Source organism: Atta colombica, unplaced genomic scaffold (assembly GCF_001594045.1).
Source record: "Atta colombica isolate Treedump-2 unplaced genomic scaffold, Acol1.0 scaffold126, whole genome shotgun sequence".
In the NCBI taxonomy this organism is placed as follows: Eukaryota; Metazoa; Arthropoda; class Insecta; order Hymenoptera; family Formicidae; genus Atta; species Atta colombica.
In genome coordinates this window covers 4,188,636-4,211,138 of record NW_017259213.1, presented here as the reverse complement: position 1 = coordinate 4,211,138, position 22,503 = coordinate 4,188,636, and the positions used below count along the sequence as shown (strand labels likewise).

General features: G+C 31.4%; 4 protein-coding genes across 8 annotated transcripts; 3 read left to right on the top strand and 1 right to left on the bottom strand.

Annotated features, from left to right (window-relative positions):
- Positions 1 to 2,287: 2,287 nt before the first annotated feature.
- Positions 2,288 to 3,915, top strand: LOC108695154 (bis(5'-nucleosyl)-tetraphosphatase [asymmetrical]). Its single transcript, XM_018204916.1, has 2 exons — positions 2,288 to 2,467; positions 3,590 to 3,915. Exons 1-2 carry the CDS (start codon positions 2,329 to 2,331, stop codon positions 3,904 to 3,906), a joined length of 456 nt encoding a protein of 151 aa, XP_018060405.1. The 5' UTR covers positions 2,288 to 2,328; the 3' UTR covers positions 3,907 to 3,915.
- Positions 3,916 to 6,451: 2,536 nt separating this feature from the next.
- On the bottom strand, positions 6,452 to 10,623 carry LOC108684160. Its single transcript, XM_018188289.1, has 6 exons — positions 10,397 to 10,623; positions 9,256 to 9,934; positions 8,863 to 9,176; positions 8,527 to 8,766; positions 7,840 to 8,106; positions 6,452 to 7,745 (listed from the first exon to the last, which is right to left on the bottom strand). Exons 2-6 carry the CDS (start codon positions 9,734 to 9,736, stop codon positions 7,458 to 7,460), a joined length of 1,590 nt encoding a protein of 529 aa, XP_018043778.1. The 5' UTR covers positions 9,737 to 9,934; positions 10,397 to 10,623; the 3' UTR covers positions 6,452 to 7,457.
- A 2,342-nt stretch (positions 10,624 to 12,965) lies between these two features.
- Positions 12,966 to 14,549, top strand: LOC108684161 (zinc finger protein 706-like). 4 transcript variants are annotated; one of them, XM_018188291.1, is made up of 4 exons: positions 13,109 to 13,182; positions 13,362 to 13,490; positions 13,901 to 14,045; positions 14,120 to 14,549. In XM_018188291.1, the coding sequence occupies exons 3-4, from the start codon at positions 13,902 to 13,904 to the stop codon at positions 14,207 to 14,209; spliced, it is 234 nt and encodes a 77-aa protein (XP_018043780.1). In that variant the 5' UTR covers positions 13,109 to 13,182; positions 13,362 to 13,490; position 13,901; the 3' UTR covers positions 14,210 to 14,549. The 4 variants fall into 4 exon arrangements, with proteins under 4 accessions (XP_018043782.1, XP_018043781.1, XP_018043780.1 ...); XM_018188293.1 differs by lacking the exons at positions 13,109 to 13,182; positions 13,362 to 13,490 and adding an exon at positions 12,966 to 13,079; XM_018188292.1 differs by lacking the exon at positions 13,362 to 13,490 and having other exon boundaries at positions 13,092 to 13,182.
- A 1,782-nt stretch (positions 14,550 to 16,331) lies between these two features.
- Positions 16,332 to 22,503, top strand: LOC108695093 (glycine N-methyltransferase). Of its 2 annotated transcripts, none has more exons than XM_018204848.1 (5): positions 16,332 to 16,453; positions 20,123 to 20,484; positions 21,579 to 21,714; positions 21,820 to 21,940; positions 22,133 to 22,503. In XM_018204848.1, the coding sequence occupies exons 2-5, from the start codon at positions 20,151 to 20,153 to the stop codon at positions 22,415 to 22,417; spliced, it is 876 nt and encodes a 291-aa protein (XP_018060337.1). In that variant the 5' UTR covers positions 16,332 to 16,453; positions 20,123 to 20,150; the 3' UTR covers positions 22,418 to 22,503. The 2 variants fall into 2 exon arrangements, with proteins under 2 accessions (XP_018060337.1, XP_018060338.1); XM_018204849.1 differs by having other exon boundaries at positions 20,104 to 20,484.

Below are 22,503 nucleotides of genomic sequence, written 5' to 3'. Positions count from 1 at the left end.
AGACTGGAGGATAATAATCGTTTTCTTTTTTTCGTTTGTTCCTACGTCAATCAGAATTAGTATCCTGCGTATAATATCGAACATCATTATTATTATCATGTAAAATAAAAAGAAAAGGATTGTAATCCAGAGCGGCCGTTGTAAATGACTCTATAAAGATATACACATACAGTACCCTAAATAGGAATGATTATCATTATTATTATTATTATTACTATTATTATTATTATTATTATTATTAATGTTAACGTAAGGTCCTTCAGGTAGCATTAATAATACACATCCCCGACATATAGACGAATTAATTATCGTAATCTATACATAAATTCATCCTTCGCCGGCTTGCTTTACGAAATAAATGTATAAATTAACGATCGATGCGCAAGTGAAGAAGAAGATATAAATCTAAAGACATTCATAATTTTAACGCATGAGAGAAGGATTTAAGTGACAATTAGAATCGCAGAGCTACACGGGCGACGCTTAGAGTCAAATTGGCGTAATGCCGGGGGAGTTTTCTTGTGATTTTTTTTTTTGTATGTAAGTATCGCGAAAGAACATATTACTCCCGCCGGTAATCGCCCGCGTGGCTGCGCCCGACAACCACTCGACGCGCACATAACACACGTACGTGAATTACATACATAGACACGTCGGTCTCTGTAGATAGGTACATACATATACAGCTTTGCTAAGTGTTTTCTGGTGATCGGTATCTAGCCAAAATGTAGCAAAACGTTTATAATAAAATGGTAACACGCATTGTTTCCCAATTCAGATTCCTGTCAAACGTGCGAATTCATAACATGATCGAGTCATCGAACATTTTCTTTTCTTTCTTTCGATAAAAACGTGAAAAGAGAAGGTAAACGCATTCCTTTCTGATACTGTCAATTAATGTGTATGTGTACATATAATTACAATATAGAAATACGGAAAATATTTCATTTAAGAAGCAGAACCTGTTGGTTGTCACATCTGATTATACGCTTCTTAGAATTAGACGAATTTGTTACGACAGACATGTTTAGTCGTGAAGTTTTTAATATTGTAAGTTTCATCTCTATCATATATTTGAGCTAGAAAGGAGAGTACAACTTTTTTCACAATCGTTCGAAGATCGTTTTATATCTACATTTTCTTATATATTTTTCTTTGTGGAAAATTGTCACAATAACACTATACTCAAGGAAAAATTGGTACATCATATGTGTATGAAATAAAGTTAATAAAATCCTTATATACATTATGAAATTGCTGCCATCCATTTCATTTAAAAACGAATTCAAAATTAGATCAATAAATCTCTAAATTAATTTTTAAATGATTTAAGCATATATATAAAATTGTTAGTTTCATAATGATATGATTAAAAAGTTCATTTTTTATTTTAGTATTTTTTCTCAAGTGTCATAATAATTTTCAGTTTCCATGAAGAAAGATACATTAGAAAATTTAAAAATAAAATTATACCTGAACGAAAAAGTGAAAATTGTACTCTCCTTTGCAAAAGTACAAAAATCGGATGACTATTCAAGAAAAGAAATAAATAAGTATTGTATTGAGTTCTATAAATATCGCTAATACAATATTAAAAAATGTTACAAAATAAAATTACATTCCTCTGAACTCGAAGACCATTGCTTGCGAGTAAAAGAAGACCGAAAATATTTCGTATAATATTCGTTAAGTCGCACAAAGGGACAAGTATGTTTTTAAAATTTATTTCTACCCGATATATCTTGTCAAAATTTTACAGCGAATTAAATAAATTTTCGTTGCTTGCTTCAGTTATAAAAATTATTTTTAATTAAAAACGTATATAAAAATATAATATATGTATTAGATGATTAATTTTAAATTAATAATTAGCAATCGCTTTTAAAATTGCATTCTATTTTTAGTGCTGATAAGAAGAAATATTCAATTAGTTTCATCATGTGACTAAAATCATTGCTCGATATTGAAATTATATACTGGAAAATTAGATGAAAGTGATATTTCAGAGTCGGTTCTTATATTTAAGATCATCTTAAATACAATTTTAACAGATTATATGTTTGTTCGCGTTACTTGCACTTTTTTGGATTTATAATTTTCCATTTTTTTCTCTTTAGTGTCTGAATATACATATACTTGTTTTAAATGCAAAAATTTTTTTAAATTTCAAACAATGCAAACAACTTTATGAATACTTGAATTTCAAATCGCCATTCCGAAACTTTACTTTAACTTTTTCCGATTGGTCGAATCGATTTCCAACATGCAATTTCTAACACTGGTTTGATACGGGCATTGCGGATTTCAGTGGCTTTACTGTCTTCGTGAATGATTTCACAGCTGTTGAGCATCATGACATTGCAGCAACGGGCTTGCGGTCTTGTGATTTTTCGCCGATTTCAAGGTACTATTCAATACCTGCTAATGCAAACATCGTACGGAGAACATCACTGGACACCGCCTAAAGGTTAGTATGCTTTTACATCGATAATTAAACGTTATTTTTAATTTATTAGACTCGGTTACATTAATATAAGATTAACTTTAATCTTCGTTTGCTTTACTTATGCTTTTCTAATTCATAAAATTAGAAAAAGAAAAAAAGTAAATTTAATTGCGATTAAAGTTAATTTTACGCAACAATCTTAGCCTTAGCGAACAATCGGATTAAGGTTTCGTTCACATCGTGCGATTAAGTTTATGGGGAACGTGTGATTAGAGAATTTGGTCATTCTCGCACTACACTGAATTACACATTAAAGACTAGTCTATATAAAATATTTAAATGCAATGGCATAACATATTCAATTTTCGATAATGAAATAATACATGTATATTCTGTTATATAACGTGACAATAGTTGCGTTCAGTAGATTCAACATTGAGTAAGTGCTCGTTACTACTGATGTATTCTTCTAGAAAATCTCTGAAAATTCTGATTGGATCTAAAAGAATATATCAATAACAGCGAGTATTCACTCAATTGTTGAATCTGCTAAATATCATTATTGAATATTTAATCGCGCGACTGTATAATAAAAGAACAATTATGTAAATGTAAGTGTATACATATATAAAATTATATATATCTTATATAATTATACATTATCTTATAAAATTATACATATTATCTTTACATTCCATAATTTGTGGATGTAGCAATTGTGGAGGTGGATTCGCTCCATATCAATTTTTGAACGACTTCATCAACAGTATTGATATTGTGATACTTACTTCACGAAATTTTATAAAAATAATGTTGGTGTTGATAGTGTACAGTAGAGGCTTTCAGAATGTCACATGAAAAAAGCTTCAATGATCGCTTTCAGGTTTTTCTTTGGTATAATATAAGTGACCGAATTCATTATATTGAAGTTTCTTTTTAAATTCTAATATTATTGACAAAAGAAAATGAAAAATTTGTAAATATTTTTATATTTTTTCTTTTATTGCTTGTGAATTTAAATTGAATAAAATATAACAAAAGATTAAAGATTACTTTTTTCTAATTTAAAAAAATTCCTGTAAAAATTTTGTACTAAAAAAGATTACTCGGCTTGATAGTCACTTGTGTTGCTCGGTGTCTTAGGTCACGTTGATTTGGATGAATCTGATATGGAGACGGCTTTGCGCGAGACTCAAGAAGAAGCTGGATTTGTATCAAATGATTTGAAAATCTTCGAGGACGTGAGGCACGAAATGTCGTATAAAGTGAAGGGAAAACCAAAAATCGTTATCTATTGGTTGGCGGAGCTGCTTAATCTGGACAAGCCTGTGAGATTGTCGAATGAACATCAAGCATTTGACTGGCTCCCGCTGCGCGAGGCGTGTGATCGCGCAAAATACGACGAGATGCGGAAAGCACTCAACGAGTTTGATAATTATGTATCGCGAAATCTTTCGTAGGTTTTGTTCCGGGAGAGATATATTTTTATGCTTGTCTCTACTAATATAGATTTAATTAATTAATCTTGATTTAACTTTTTTATCTTTTTTTTAAATCGAAGAATTAGAAATATAGGATATAGAGAATTAATCAAACTGGGATTAAAGTTAATCTATATTGTAGATATATATATATATATATATATACAAATGAACATTACTCCGTTATTTCTAAAATAATAAATTCGATTGGACACATTCAATGTGTACTGACATGTTTACGTTGTCGTACACAAACTGACGTAAACATATATTTAATATAAATATAAATATAGAACAAGTCAAAAAAATCAAAACAGTGAAATTCTAAATAATGACTACGTTAAGCAAAATACAACAGTTTTGCAATCGTTTTATGATTGTTGCTGCTGAGTTAGGATCATTCTTCTAGATCTAAAAGTATAATCCAATCAGCGCGAAGAAAACTTTCAACTGTTGCAAAATAAACATTCTGTTAAATGCATTATGTTATGGTTCTGTTAAGTAAAATATATAATATGTACATTATAGTTTGAAATATTTGTATTTTACTTCTACACTCAAATTAAATTAGTGTACCTTTAATATGTCCCAGTGCGGAATAGTGCGTCTAATCTAATTTAAAAATAATATAAATTCGTAAATACGTGTTCCATGAAAACAAATCTTTCGATTTGAAATTATAAATATAGCGTTGTCGACATATCATATAATCTGTTCGCATATTGCTTGATTCTTTAAAAAGTTAAATACTTTTACACTTAAAATGAGCTAAATATATATTTATCGAGTATTGAAGAGAAAGAATACGAAGATACTGAGTGCAAAAGTGCAAGAAATGTGAACAAACTTAAGGCCGGTCTTACCAACTTCGGTTAACTTAATCGATTGATTGTTACGTTAGAACTGACCAATTGCATTTGTTATTCAGCAAAATTGACCAATCACGGTTGACATCGACTCCGATTAGGTTAATCAAAGTTGATGAGCCTTCTTACTGTCTGTTAAAAGTCGTAGTATACAAAAACAATTAGTGATTTTTTAGTTGCTCGCAGAAAAACACATAACTTGAATTAATCGCGGTTGAAGATTATTGAAAACGTAAAGTTGTAATTTTAAAATTCTGTGATTGATCAATTTGTTTAATCGCGTTTACCAAGTAGCACGCAGCGTTTACAAAGCGTTAACAAAGCGCTACAAAAGCGCATTTGTATAATTTTTTTAGTGCTTTGCTATTTATTTATATAATTCTTTTATTAAGGTCGATTTGCCAGAAGTTAAAGTGATAATCATGGATAACATTGTACGAAATTCACGATCTTTTCTCAAGTATTGGTATTTTCGATACACTCTCGTTACTGAGTTATATATGGTAGAAGACTGGGAAAGGAATTTTATCAGTATCCTTTTTACACGGCTTATCGTAATTTTTAGATTTATCCCAATTAAAACATATATCGATATCAGTTAAATCGAGTTCTGTGCATAATATAGTAATCGCATAAGTAACATAATAATCTTTACGATGCAAGTATAATAGAAAGTATAGATTATATAATATAATATCAAATCTTATAATTATGCATGTAAGACGTTATATCTATCGCTTGTAATCCTTCGTACAAAAGAAATCTCCATATTTTTCTTACATTAATATAAACAGACATTTTTCTTATAGCCCTGTTCTTTTTCTTCTTTCTCTTCAATTACAAAGTAATGTTGCCAGTCACGCAATACATTTTAGGACATTGATTGTTTGTTCCTGCAACTTATAAAAATTATATTGTTTCACATTCCAATGGATTTCATTTATAAAACAAGACTATATTTATTCATATGAAATATACTAAAAATATAAATTTTGAAGAATAATAGTGGTATTAAATTTATCATGAAGTTTAGATATACATCTGCATGCATAGGTACAAGAATCCAGTATTAAAATAAGAACCAAGAGATAAGACTAAGATATTGAGATATTTATTTTATTTCGAACAATTTAAAATTATATTGAAATATTTCTTTCTTGTTTTATTATGTTAATATATATCAAATATGGAAATATTTAAATCTGTCAAAATCATATTTTTAATAAATTAAAAAATTTATAACGTAGAATAATTTCTTATGATAGTTTAAAGCCTATTCTACAATATGCTCTTTGTTTCCTATTTCTTATTTTTTACATCTTTTTTCTCGCCTTTATGATTGTTTTAACAATAGTTGTATTTCTTGCTACTATTTCCTGTTTCTTCCAAAGTTCGTTCACTTTTATTTCAGGCGACAGAAAACAAAAATTTAGATAAGAAGTAAAAAAATAAGATGTAAAAAATAGCAAAAAACAAGAAATAGGAAACAAAATTAAATAGGTTTAAGACTTTTCTATGTTTTCAAAAAAACATTACAAACTATATGACAGTTAAAAAAATTGTTTTTCGTAAGCTTTGATCATTATATAGATCTTTTCTAAAAATGTCTATATAATCTCGATATTAGGATTAGAGATAAGTAAAATATATACACATAATAAATATTAAATTTTTATTTTTTAATACGAAGTTCATTATACGAATAACCATTAACCAATACTTTTAACAATTTCTATAATATTATATATTTTGCAAATTTATCAATATTCAATAATTTGCATTGTTGCTCCAAATTCAATTCACTGCATCTGATATTCACTCCATATGTTGAAATTTAAAGAATTTACACAAATTATAGATTTTCGTATCTGGCAATGAGAAACATCAACACAGACAGCTTTTATCTAATAATATTTAACATTATAAATAGGCACAATAGGAGTAATATGAACCAGATTTTGCAGACTCTCCTACTTTCTCTCACTCTCTTTCTTTTTTTTTTAATAATTTCAGCTACATAAATAGGTTAAATTTGATGGCATAATTTCATAAGAATAAAAATTAAATTGCCACGCCTTTCAGACGTTAAGTTTTGGTATTGATCTATAAAAATTATCAGAATACAAACTGCGTGTTCCCGTAACTTTAATTAAGATTAAATTATACATATTCAAAATAATGATTAAAAGATAATATAGTTAGAAATAAAATAAAGAAATAAGTATAGTAGTAACAATAAGAACAATAGCAATAATAGAAGTTTACATAATACACGATTTTGCAATATACTGTGCGAGTGTATGAAACACTGCCTTCCTGATGTATTTACATAGAAGATTACTAGACCTCACCAAATGAACATAGACACTTGTCGCGCTCGAAATTGCACAAGTCCTATTTTTCCTCTTTTCATTTTTTTTAATTATACTACGCCATCTCCCCCAGTATCTAGTATCGCTTAAGACGAATACAATTCTTTTATTGCTAATATTGCAATGATATTTTGTATAACTGTGTGTCAGAGTGATGATATTCCTGATATTACAATATTATATGCATGTACCGTTCGTATTTGATACGGCAGTACAACTCTGTAAATATAGGTAAAGAAACATAATTATGCAACATATAATAAAATTCTATCGAATATTAATACGAAGAGATTCATATCGGTAAACATGATATGGATCTACAGTCCGTGTGTGAATCATTTTCTGTGTCTAATCGTCTGACTCGTACTCTCTGTTTATAGTGATACTCTTTGAGATAGCTCTTAAGTGTCTTTGGCAACTGTAGCTTATTTATGCCATCGTATGTTGTTCGCGTGGTTATCACCGCTCTGCACAGGTGCTGTAGCGGAAATGCGAAATTCCGATGTAACGGGATAGTGAGCATAGGCTCGAAAAACATACAACATGAAGGATCCTTATAATGTTCGATTAAACCGCATACCTGTAAAGATATATATATAAATCATGATTATATCGTGTTTATCGATTATTGAAATGAAATGCAAATAAATGTGAACAAATATACATATACGTACTGTTTCAGAAGCATAAACTCCTGGATCATGTGAATCAAAACTAAACTTATGATTCCATTGCTCAATTCGGGCATGTAACGAGCGTCCATATTTACGGAAACTCACGGAAAACAAAAATTCTTCTTGCGCGGAATCTCGCAGCAAGAAAGTACCCTCTTGCTTGCCTTCCAATAAACGTTCCGCTTCGTAACGATCCATCTTACCCCAATAAAAAGAGCAGGCTGTAATCGACCTTAAGTCCGGTACCAGACAATGGACATAATCGACCTGTATTACAAAACAGCAAAATAGTGAATATATAACATGAATTATAAATGTATACTAATATTTTAGAAATTGAATATGCATGACAGAAAAACAAAAAAATGTTGTATGTCATTAATTTATGTACTACCATCATTTTTAATTCAGACTGGTTGTAATGGTTGTAATAAAATGAAATTCTTTTTTCGTTTTAAGAATCAAATAATTTAAATTATAAGTTAATTTTTGTCTGATGTTGATTTCTGCATTTTTTATATCCCAATCTGTATTCTTCTTATTCTGGTAAAATTTTATATGTATACTTATATTTGTTATAATTTTTATTTTTTTAACATATAAATTGATTTCATGAAGAATCGATAGAATTTATGATTTTGTATATAAATGTTAAATAAATATAAATTTGAATAAAAAAGGACTTACCTGCGTGTGTGCAGGTCTTTCGATATTTGGAATTAATGTAAAGTCGATTTGGGATAAGGCTGTAAGAGCGGCAGCTTGAATACCGGCATGTGCTTGGAACAATGCCGCTAAACTGTCCACCGTTATTCCATTGGGATGAACTTGTATACCCGTAGGATAATTAGGCCTATAACCGGGAGGAGGCTCAACACCTTCCTCCATCTCTCGTGCGCGTTGCATTCGAGCACGTTCGTCACAATCCTTTAAAAACAAAAAAAAATGGATATAGTAAAATCAAATTTTCATAAATTTCTAAAAAAAATTTTTTAAATTGCTATATACTTTATTGATACATACTTCCATAGGAAATTCTTCGGGGTTAAATCGCGATAAATCAATTACGGGACTCGGTGGCAAAGGCCCGAGAACGGGACTTTGTGGAGCGGATCGACTATTAAACACAATACCCGCACCCATAGGATGCTCCTCTGTTCTCCTATAACCGGTGCATATACAATCCGAGTTACCATTACCTTGGCCGGGAATAATGTCAGTATTTTTTGAGCTTTTGCTCTTGGCGCAATTAAATTTCAATACCCAGTTGCTACGTTTCTTTTTCGATGATAAAACGTGATTACATATTGGGCTTTGATCTTTGTTGCGCTGTTTATCTAATGTAAACAAACAAGTTTGAGTTATCGTTGTACAAATTACAATATATACATGAGAAAATTAATTTAATACATATACTTTTTCTCTTCCCAAATGACAAAGTTTTAGAGGATCTTCTTAAAGGTGGATTTACAGGACTATCTTCAGAACTGCTACTACTGTTGCTACCACCAGAACTACTACAACATGCTTCCTGCTGTTGTCTAAATGATGGCTCGCTTGTAACATTACCATTGTTACAAACTTGCTTTGTATCCTGAGTTTCAACAGGTTGACTATACAAAGATTCAAATCTAGAATTATGGTTGTCTACATCTAAGTTTAAACGGTCGTTGTCCAAATTCCCTTCTAATTTACATTCTGGTCTATTCGGCAGTATATTAGGGTTCGTTACAGGTACATTGCCATTAGTCTCGTTATCGGGCAAACTTTCATTGCCATCTCGATTCACCATATCCAAGGGCAATGGGTGGCTGAGCGCGTTAGCGCATATCTCAGTAGGCTGTCTTTCACCATCCATTCTAAAGAAGTCTCTGAGACTAGCAAAGTGCTGTCCCATTATTAATTTGCATGGCAGGCATTTTATTGCCTTAATGATCCCTTGTCTACACCATGATTGTAAAAACTATACAAGATATACATTGGAATCTTTAATTCGGCATGACACAACTCCGACTTTTCACAAGTTTTATATCCACCTATACGCCACATGGAGGATCTTACGTCAGAGAATGCAGTAAGTCTGTCGCATGCTCACCTATATGAATAATAAAAATCACTGTGTAACGTGTCTACTATATAGATAAATACTTATTCATGAAAATTTATAGTTTTAATATGTAACAGATATCTATATATGTATTCAAATAAATGATTCATGCTTTTTAGTATTAAAATGAATTCAGGAATAAAGACATATATTGATATATTCTCGTTGTATTATTGAGTCAAGCACAGATACTGTATCATGCGTGATAATCGTGAACGAAAAACGATACCTCAAATGAAAAAATGACAGGCCGAGTCTTATAGATTCACTCATAGTAACGCACATATATGCACGCACACATACATACGTGTATTACATTAGTACTTATCGATAGTGACTTGTTTCACGTACAGATGTCATTATTGAAAAAAAAGAGATGATATCATTCTTTCGACAAATATCTCCTGACAGTCGGAGCAAGTCGGAGCACGTTTAAAACGAGTTACGCACGGGATAAGCAGACGATTAGCAGGATGTGCTGAGCGAACGCACTGTTGGCTTTTACATCACGACGATATTATCGCTAGAAATATCACGGAAATTATGCTTCCCACCACAACGTAACTCTTCGTCGATCACAGTCAATCATCAGGCTCAGGCGGCTCAGGCAACTAAAATTGTCAAAACACGTCCCGACGAATCATCAGCCATTTTCCCCAATTCCGATAAGTCATGAGATACACACATGCATCATAGAGTATCGACCCATTGAAAAAATTGTGATCGTTCAAATCTTAAACCTGGAGAATCAATTGTGTATTTTGAAACGAGATGAAGACTATTCATAGTCAAATCTTATTTCAAGACTGTCTTAAGTAATGTTTTAAGACGCTAATGCAGCCTTCTGATTGGTTTGTAACTTCTTAAGACCGAACTTAAGATGGTCTTGAATGTAAGATCTAACTATCGGTTTGTTTTTTATTGCTGTACTTTCTAAACTAGTACACACAATGTAATAAGTTGAAAGAAAACAAATGTACGTTTCATTTCAATTTATTGCACCGATTTGCAGTGCAACAATAAAAAACAGAGGGTTGAATCTGATTTTCAAACAAGGTGAAAATTACAAAAGTGAGCAAACTTACTAGATGTTGACCAACGAAATTATCAGTATTCTAGTAAATTCGCTCACTTTTGTAATTTTCACTTCGTTTCAAGATACAGAATCGATCCCCAGATCTTATAAATACTGGCTGAAAATTACGAAAGTGAACAAATTCATTAGATGATCAATGAAATGATGAAGTTCGAGTAAAATACTTATTTAAGATCCTTATATGGGCAACAGCGGTCTAACATCGAACGTTGATTGATTGGTGAAAAACGGACGATGGAGGAGATAAATTTTACTTCCACAATCGACTTTTCACAAATCAGCGCTCTGTGTCAAAACACTGTTGCCCGTATGAGGATCTGGGCTTAATTTTCACTTCGGCTGCTGTTTGGACTTGACATTTAAGCGCTGTAAGATTCATAGGCTGTGTTCAGCAGACAACAGTTAAATGAGCACTCACTGTTATTAGTGTATTCTTTTAAATTATCCAATCAGAATTTTAGATCTAGAAGAATACATCAATAGCAGTGAGCGCTCACTCAACTGTTAAGTGTCAACTGTTACTCTACTGAACGCAATTTCATTACTAAACACTCAGTAAATTTGCTCACTTTTATAATTTTTACCATGTTTCAAGATATTTCATTTCGTTCTTATTTCAAGATCGTTTTAAGTAAGTATCTTAAGATGCTAATACAGCCCTCTGATTAGTTGATGATATCTTGAGGTATACTTAAGATGATTTTAAATATCCGATTATAAATATCGCTCTATAACTGCATTTCTTTGTTCACTATAAGTATTAAAAATTTATAGTATACGTAATGTGAACTATAAATTTTCAATATTTGCAGCAGAGAGAAACCTGAGAGTGGACATCCCAGTTTTTTCGTATACCAAACCTTATAAGGTAATGTCTACGTTTTTGTGATTCCTTTCCCTATTATTACGTGGATTAGATAAATACGAATAATCAAGTTTGATTGTTTGTCTATTAATTATTCATGTAATAACACGGAAAAGAATCACAAAAACGTGAACTTATCTTACGAGGTTTGACATGAAAGAGGCCGAGATATCCACTCTTAAGCCGGTATTCATAGTCGATTCTTATTTCAAGACCGTCTTAAGTAATGTCTTAAAACATTAACATGCTCTCATCAGACCAGTATATAGTCAGATCTTATATTTAAAACCGTCTTAAGTACAGTCTTAAAATGTCATGAATCAATCAAAGAGAGAGGGCATTAGCGACTTAAAACAAAATTTGAGATGGCTTGAATATAAGAATCAATTATGGACGGTATTCATATTCAGTCGAGTCTTATTTTAAGACCGTCTTAAGTAATGTCTTAAGACGCTAATGCAGCCTTCTGATTGGTGACTTCTTAAGATCATACTTAAGACAATCTTGAATATAAGATCTGACTATGAATACCGGCCTATGAATACTGATCTCAGATTTTTCTCGGCTTGTAGCGAATAACGGAATGCACCCGAATACCGATTAACGCTCACAATTCTCGAAATGTGATTGGCTATTTACTGTGTAGATGCGAATCGCGCGTATGACATTTGAAAACTTTGCTTTGTATATGTATACGCGCCAACGAATATCAATCAAAGCTATATTCCAGAATTGATGTCAGTCTAAAAGTCTATAGTTTACGTCACATACACTATAGACTTTCAGTACCGGCAATAAATTTTCGAACAGCCTACATAAAACGAAAGTTTGTATCGCGTTGCGACTTGAAAGTTTCAGACAGTTTCGGAATAACTTGTCAAATTTCGGCGGCAAGGGGAGAGAGAGGAGAATAGTCCGAAACTCGCAGATCTCTCAGCTGGTCTCAGCTTATCGTAAAATAGATGTGCACAGCGATAGCATACACATTGCTAGTCGCTGCCACGGCATTCACGATACATGCGATTCCTGTTTTGACGACCGCTATTGGCGCTATTTATCCCGCATCAGCGAACTCGTAACATGTGAAAAGCGTTCTACTTGTTCTCCATCAGCCTTGGCTTTTCTTTCCTAAAGAAAAGCTTTCTCTACGAATCCCTCTGCGATAATAATTGGTGAGTATCGCTCGTGCCTCCATCGTCGTGGAAGAAATATCAGAATCGTCGAACGGAAGGCACCCTTAATTGTCGAACACATCTATTCGCCGTCTGCGGATAGGTAAGACATCAGTTTAGCTGCACTATCTGCACTAGATGGATATGTGATTGATAAGAGAAATTTTACGAGAGAGCACAGCTCCCAGATGATATACCACAGATCCTGAGCTTCTCTCGTTGTCTTTCTCTCTTACCTTCTCTCTTGTCTTAGAAAGTTTTCCCTGCACTTTTTTTTTCCAGTGACCGCGAGTGATTTTACACTTTGCTTTGGGCCATATAGTCGCAATTTTCGCGATTATCGCGACACGGGGAGACACGTAAACAATTTTGGCGAGCGTAAATTTCGCGGATATTCATTTTGGCAGCTAGGTAGGATACAATATGGTTTTATTTTTTTATTTCAAAAGATAGTTACAATTATAAGAAAAAAAGAGAGGAGAGTCGTCCTATTGACAGATGGTGACAACTGTTGAACGATATGATTAGTTAGATTTTTCCTAGTAAAGAGAGAGATGTTAGATATTTAGTAAATACAAAGTTATATATTTAATGTACGTTGAAATTTTCTACTCAATAATATAACTGTAATACAACACATATTGTATTATAACTAACAGGTACATTAAATAACTTCGTGTTTGCTGTACCGAATGAAGGGTATATTAGATAATATTCTAAATTCAATCCCATGTTAACAAAAAATAAAACAAGATTATGCTATTGTCGTTTTGTTACCAATGTTATATTTCCACTTATCTATGGATTCTTCTTATTTTTAGAATGGCTCGTGGACAACAAAAGATACAATCTCAAGCCAAGGCGGCAGAAAAAAGCGCGAAACTAAAGAAACAGCAAGGACACAGTGCCAATGATCAAAAAAAGGCAGCGCAGAAAGCACTTGTGCATGTGTGTACTGTATGCAAGGTCAGATTCTTAGCTATCTGTAAATTTTTAAAAGCTTATTGGCATAGGTTTGACACAATTTTTTTTATTTATAGGCCCAAATGCCAGATCCTAAGACTTATAAGCAACATTTTGAAAATAAACATCCTAAGAACGAGCTGCCAGATGATTTGAAAAATATATGAGAGTACGAATTGTTATAAAGTGAAGATTGGGTGAGAACGCAGGAAAAATTTGCTGCATCTGACAAAGTGATATAGTTCAACATCTTCATCTGATCATTGCATAGTTTCAGAAAATGAATTAAATCTTGTTAGTGTTTTAACTAATCTATTGCACTCGACAGATTGTTGTGCACGACTCCAAATATTAAGCATAATTAATGATTTACTTATAGAAATTCTTCATTTGTAAACTTTAACATTTTTCACGCATTTCATATAATCAATACTTTTCATATAAACGTTATATTTGAAGAGATTCTGTGTATATTTCTAAATAAAGTTCATAAATTTAATGGCAAAATTTTGAAGCATTTAAGCATATAAGAAAAAACGCAATACCGTCGATTTCCTATTTCTGTTATGAAGGAAGATGATAACAAGGATAATATAAATGACTAAATAGAATTATGTAATTATATATTAAGAGCATTTTTATTCAAGTTTTTTATGATCCATTATTTGAAACCGTTACACAAAAAAGTGTTTCAGTATCATAAATTTTACTTCTATTCTTAAAATTTTTCATTTATCAAAAGAATATACTTTCTATCATTGACTTTATTACATTTAAGTAATAGTTATGTATTTTGAGATATAAGTTTATAAAAACAATTTTTTAAACAAGAGATTGAATGATACATAACAATCTTTGACTACATGACTGCCAATTTATACTTGATTGTAATGTATTCTCTTTAAAATAAGAACAATCAATAGCTAAAATAGAGATATTGTATAGCCCTTCCCTTCATGTTTATAAAGATAAATATTTTTATTTTTATTTATAATTAAGCTTGTCATTTGCATTATACTGAATAATCCATATGCGTGATTCCTCTTGTTACAGAAAAAGTTAATAATAATGCATTTTTTATGCTTGTAAAATATGTAGTACTTAAAGTATCATAATAAACTAAGAATAATTGATTCATTCTATTGTTATGTATTTATTGTAATTATAAGAAATGTACGAATATTCTGTTGGTTTCAATAAAGAATCCATTATTCTTGGAATATATTATTAATATATTTCAGAATGCTTTCTTTTTTTTACGTGCAATTGTGAGCCAAACATCCATTTTTATATTAACCTTGTATATGTCATATTAAAAAAATATTGTAAAAGTACACATTCGAATCGATTATGATTATCTTTCATAATTCTATTTATTCGCTACAGCTAGATCTGCTAGATTATTGACTTGCAAGTCATCAACTCGCTTGCGTCATATGTACTATAATGATGACGTAACATGACGTTATAAATTCTGTATACGTTGAAATACTCTTTAGGTATACAACAAAGAAATGAATATTATCAATGATATTTGCGTTAATATTTATATATACATTTTCGTGGGAATCTATCTGTTATTATTGTGACAAAGTATACTAGTTTTGAATTTTTGACAACATCAGAACAATATTTACTTCGAACCAAAAAAATAGTTCGTTTGATAAGAAATGGGAAGATTTTAAATATAATCAAGTATAAGAAACAAAATAGAATGTACTGAAATGGATATCGCAATCGCACAGCGAACACATTACATTGACAAAAAAAATTAGAATCAAATTATTTACATAGTGATTATTTTTGGCATTACCTTCGATGGTGGCACCTCATATTGAGAGCCTATTTTTCTCCCATAATTTTTGAAATTCTCGGAAATTATTAACAAAAATTGCGAATCCTGCCGACATAATATTGTTTATCAGTTATCACTTGTATACACATATGCGTCATTGTAGCCAATAAAAATTAATTGTATTCGCAAAAAGATAATACAGAAGAATAAGAGCGTTAAATGTTGAACTCTGATTACGAGAAGAGATTTGAGAGTCACGAGTAACTGGCGATATTTAATTGACAGTTGAATACAAAGTGAAGCACTTGCTAATTGCTCGGATATAATTGATGACTTGCGTGAATCGTTCGTTTTTATCAAACGTTACTAAACAGAACTGTATCAGTATCCTGTATGTTACCGTTACATCATGTTAAGAAGTAATTCAGTAGAATCACACATTGGCTTGGCGGTGTGCGAATCCGCGTACATTATCGCAGCGGCTCTTATTATCACGACGTATATAAATGCGGTGATTGCTGTATCACTGCGGCAGTTTTCATTTATATTTAATGCGGTTTTTATATTGATATTCAATATCGGACGAGAGTTTCCTCTTCGGATCGAGTTGTTAGAGGTATGTTTCATAACAGAAGAAATAATAAGTGCAATTATAGAGATCGATGCATACTTGATGCATACTTTTGAAGGAAAAAATATTTAATCTTTGTTAAATTTAGATTTGTATCGATTTTATTTATTTTTATACGTATATTGCTGTAGTTTAATTAAATTCAAATCTTTTCCAAATTGTTAAAAAAGTGAATTTACTGAACTATTTGCATATTCTTAAGTTTGTTCTGTTTTCGTAATGATGAATCGAAATTGATCGAAATATTGAAAAATAAGGAAAAAAGAAAAATAAAAATGATAGAGAACATTAGAAATTTATTTTCTCATTTTTATTGGAAGGATCAACTAATAATTTGTTAACTTAATGATATGATAAATTGATATTATTCAGCGATATTTTTTGAAATTAAACCTTGGCGTAAATCCAGTATCTACTGCTCGATCATTTATATGTACTTTTGGTCATCTATACTGTACTCGGAGATTTTCTTGGAAATGAAATCAACCTAATATTTAAACCTAAATCTAAGTTCTACTTTTTGATCAATTTTTTCGCCATTGAACTTCTATAAGTATCATTTTATTAGCTTATTTTTGTATTCAACCGTTATATATATTATTTTTTTATAACATTGAGAATGACTCGATCGGAAATATTTGTTAATTTAATGTAGGCATATTCTTATTTTTATTTATTTTTATGTTATTGTATCTTATTATGTACATTAAAATTGTTATTTTTGCTCATTTCCATTTTCTTAACATAGTTTCTTAACATAGTTTTTCTTTATTTTTATTAATTGAGCCATATTATGTATTTTTTCTCATTTTTTTCAACATTTCTATCATATGCATTTCTTTTGGACGATTTATTCTATTGATAAGTTTCTAAAAATATGAAAAACGCTTTCTTTAAAATAAAAAACAAAAATGAAAGAATATGATCGGATACTAATAATTCTCTTTCATTGGCCGCTTTTTATTTTTTAAAAAAGCTGATTTACCTTCTTGACGAAATTTTGAAAATTTGAATAAACACTGTATCTTCATATCCTTTGAAATAAAATACGAACGAAAACGAGTACAAATGATTTTCTTTTGAATGGCATAAACGAAATTAAAAAATTTTACGCGTCATTTTTTATTTCTCTATTATTTTTTTACTCTTTAAAATACAAACAAAATAACAAACAGTATAAACAGATGCAAATGAAATTGTGATACGTTAATCATTTTTATATTTTGTAAAGTTGAGCATCACATCGATCACTTTACCCCTTTTTTCTCAATTCAGATCTGCATGTTTTAAACATAATAAAAATATTATACATATAATATAGATGTGTATAATCATATATATGTGTATATACATGTATAGAATATTTCAACTATGTATATTAATCAATATCAATTATCACGAAGAATTCTTCCGCTGTACGTCACTGAGGTCAAATGTATCAATAACATAGAATTACATTAATACATTTACACGACCGTTTCCGTTTAATCTTGCATCGAAATCGTTACCGCGCTTAATTAGAACGCATCTTAACATCCTCGGGAGTAAATAGAAAATGCTAGGAGACAATGGAATTCTCCCGGTAGACACGTGGCATTGTGATATGAAATTAGGGAGAGATCACCCTTCTCCCATTTGTCCTGTAAATCTGATGCATGCTTGATTTATATCAAGAATCCTTTTTATTACGTGAAATAACAATAATTTATGTAGAACTGTATGATATAAGCCATTTCAATGTTGCAGATAGAAATTTCGTCGGAATGCACAACTAATCTCTGATTATTTTAAAAAAGCAATTAGCATATATACATATATAATGTAAATAAAAAAAAATCTAACTTGAGATAATAAAAAAAATAGTCAACCGAGATTATATAACATATTAGGTATACAACTTTGTTTTCGCCGTTTTCCTATAGATGGCTTTAGCGGTAAGTGAAATAAATAGATCATAGACGTCATACAATAAACTTGGGCTGTCAACATAACCCCATAGAAACATTAGTCGATTTGTGTCTGCATCATAAAGTTATTTTCGATTGAAAATGTCAGTTTACGACCCAAATCCTCGTCATTTGCGGGAAATTTTAATTTTTTGCTTCAATATGAAGAAATCTGCTGAGGCTCATCGAATGTTCTCAAATACTTATGATGAGGCCGCTATTAGTGAAAGAACGTGTCGTGAGTGGTTTCAACGCTTCAAGAACGGTGATTTTGATGTCGAAGATCGGCATAGCGGTGGAAGAGAGAAGGTTTTCGAAGATTCAGAATTGGAAGCATTACTTGACAAGACTCGTGTCAAAATCAAGAAGAATTGGCACGATCATTGAGAGTGACTCAACAAGCCATTTCAAAACGCCTCAAAGCCATGGGAATGATTCAGAAGCAAGGAAATTGGGTGCCGTACGAATTGAAGCCGAGAGATGTTGAACGGCATTTGTTTGCTTGTGAACAGCTGCTTGAAAGGCAAAGACGGAAGGGATTTCTGCATCGCATTGTGACTGGGGACAAAAAATGGGTTCATTACGATAATCCCAAGCGCAGAAAATCATGGGGAATTCCCGGCTTCCACGTCGACGGCCAAACCGAATATTCACGGCTCCAAGATCATGCTCTGTATTTGGTGGGACCAGCTCGGCATAGTGTATTATGAATTGTTAAAACCGACTGAAACAATCACAGGCGATCGGTATCGAATGCAATTGATGCGTTTGAGCCGAGCATTGAAAGACAAACGGCCGCAATACAACGAGAGACACGATAAAGTGATTTTGCAGCATAACAATGCTCGACCCCATGTTGCGAAAGTGGTGCAAGACATACGTTGAAATGGGAAGTCCTACCCCACCCGCCGTATTCTCCAGACGTTGCTCCCTCTAATTATCACTTGTTTCGATCAATGGCGCACGGCCTGGCTGACCAGCACTTCCGGTCTTATGAAGAAGTAAAAAATTGGATCGATTCGTGAATAGCCTCAAAAGATGACCAGTTTTTTCGACGCGGGATTCGTACGCTACCCGAAAGATGGGAGAAAGTACTAGCCAGCGATGGACAATACTTTGAATCATAAATGTATAACCAGTTTTTTACAATAAAGCCTCGAATTTCGGAAAAAAAACGGCGGAAGCAAAATTGTACACCTAATACTATAATGAGAGTAAATATATTCATGATTAAATCTACATCATATAGTAAATATAATTAAGAAAAGAAATAATAAAAAAGAAAGATAAAAAGATCCCAAAACGAGACATAAGACATCTTAAAGGACATCTTTTTTTTTAAAGCCGTCTCAAAGACATCTTTAAGGCCGATATTCATAGTTGGTTCTTATTTTAAGACCGTTTTAAGTAATGTCTTAAGTCACTAATGCAGCCCTCTGATTGGTTCATGACATCTTAAGACGGTCTTAAATATAAGATTTGACTATGAATACCAGCTAAGACGTCTTATGTCTTGATTTTAGATTTTTTTGTTGTCTAGGATTTGTACTATACATTTATGTATATGATATATACCGATTGAAATGATAAAGGTAAAATAACGACAGATATTCTTTTTAGCTCATTAATTCTTTTCGATATATATTCGATATATTTTTGCCTTTTTGTATTACAATTACATCTGGTAAGATGTACGTTGGTTCCATAGTTCTGTCGTAAGGTCTCATATCCTCGCGATGGTGGATTCCGTATTTCGTACTCGGTCTCTTGGTACGCCAGCCGAGGGTGTCAAGGATCAGTATGCAGACGGCAAAGCGGCAAAAGTTTGGGAGGTCTTCATTGGTGACAAGAATCAACGTACACAGAACTATCGGGATTTCCTAGTGGGTCTGTTGCGGCAAAAGGGATGTCGTCGAATATTGGATGTTGCTTGCGGTACTGGCGTTGATTCCATAATGTTGCTGGAAGAAGGTTTTGAAGTCGTCAGCGTTGATGCATCTGATAAAATGCTTAAGTATGCGTTAAAATCCAGATGGAATCGTAGAAAGGAGCCTGCCTTCGATAATTGGGGTGAGCAAGTTGGATATTTAATATTTCGATAAGATCGAATTATTAAATTTTTTGGCTAAAGACAATTAGAAAAAAATTAAAGGAAGATAAAACGGAAAAATATTCTCTGAAGATAATTCAAGCGATAATAAAGTTACATTAGATCGAGGCATTTAATTGATTCAATTTAAGCTTTAAGACATATAGAATTGTTGTCTAATGCCGCTAAACATGAATCAACATTACATTACAATTACATTATATTATGATATACAAGCAATCAATGTTATAAATTCTCACTCAACAATGTAAATGTGTAGTATGACACATTATATATTGCAGTTATATTACTGAGAAAACTGTATTGATGTAATATTACTATTAGTTTGTTCAGAGGATTGTTTCTAGTGCATTGGAAATAATTAACATGATAAAATAACTCGTTTTTAAAATAAAATACTGAATAACTATGTCAAAACTTAAATTATCTAATTCGTCTTCCCATAAAACTCAAAATAACATGATATAAGACTTGCCTTGATGTAAGAATGTGCGTTTATGATCGTTATATATATCGATAAAAGTTGTTATTGCTAACATATGCAGAATCTGATTACTATTACTATATAATTACGCGAGATTATTGTGAAATTGAAACCAGATAAAGTTCAAAATACAATAATTGCATATCATTCCAAAACAGTAACTGTTTGTTCGTTATAACGAATTGCTTTATCAGTAATAAAAGTACAAAAAGGATCTTTATCAGCAAAGGTCAAGGATTTTTCGTTTTTTACTTTCTAGCCTTTGACCTTATGATTTCAATGTGATTGAAAACATAAATAATTTACATGTAATAGAGTTTCAATAAAATTGAAACAAATAATTATATTATCAAACATATATCAAAAATTATATTATATAATAATTATCAAACATACTTTAATTATTTTTAAACTATTGAAAAATACCTTCCCTATAAAATCCTTTAAAAAAGTCCAAGAAAATAAAGCAAAGATTTTCTCATATATATGTTATTATAAAAAAATTCTTTAAGTCTGGCAAGAAATATACCTTTGCAATTATTATTATCTTAACCTTTTGGATTATGACAGTGATCGAAGAAGCGAATTGGCTAACTCTATTCAACGATATTAGCCATCTTATTGGAGAAGGTTTTGATGCCGTTATATGTTTGGGAAATAGTTTTGCCCACATGCCTGATACTTTCGATGATCAGAGAGAGCAGAGGTATTAAATTCATCATATAGATCGTATCAGATTAGATTAGCTTAATGCAGAATGTTTTATTCTTAATTTTTATTATTTATAAAATATATATTTTGTTGTTCTTAGACAAGCCTTAGCGAATTTTGAACGTTGTGTAAAGCCGGGAGGCTTATTGCTCATCGATCACAGAAATTATGATTATATAATCAAAACCGGCCAAACTCCTTCAAAATGCATATATTATAATGTAAGTGTAAAAACAAATGTAATTATTTATTATTGTATTAGAGACACATAGTGATTCAGAAAAGTCTTAAGATCATTTATTTCAATTTGTTACTCTAATTTATTTAACTTGTCATATCTGAATAATTGTAAAATTTTCTCTTGTCATTTAAGAAAATTTTGGACTAAAAATTATCAATTTTTCATATCGCAGAGTCAGCATATGACGGATATCAAGACATCAGTACTCTTTGTTTCTGGAAAACCGAAAATCGTTACTATGGATTACATTGTCACTTTGGACGAGGAGAACAAAGATCCCGAGTATATCAGCGAGTTTAGATTATCGTATTATCCTCACAGATTGACAGTTTTTCGCGACATGTTGACCGAAATATTCAGCGACAGGGCGAAACACACTATTTACAGTGACTTTAAACCGCTCAATCAGATTGAGAATCCCGGATTTTATATCCATGTTGTGGAGAAACATTATTAAAATAGAACGTAAACAGTCGATGTAAATCACACGATATTCGTTTTTAAATAGTATCAACAATTTTTAAGAACAAACATTCTGTTATA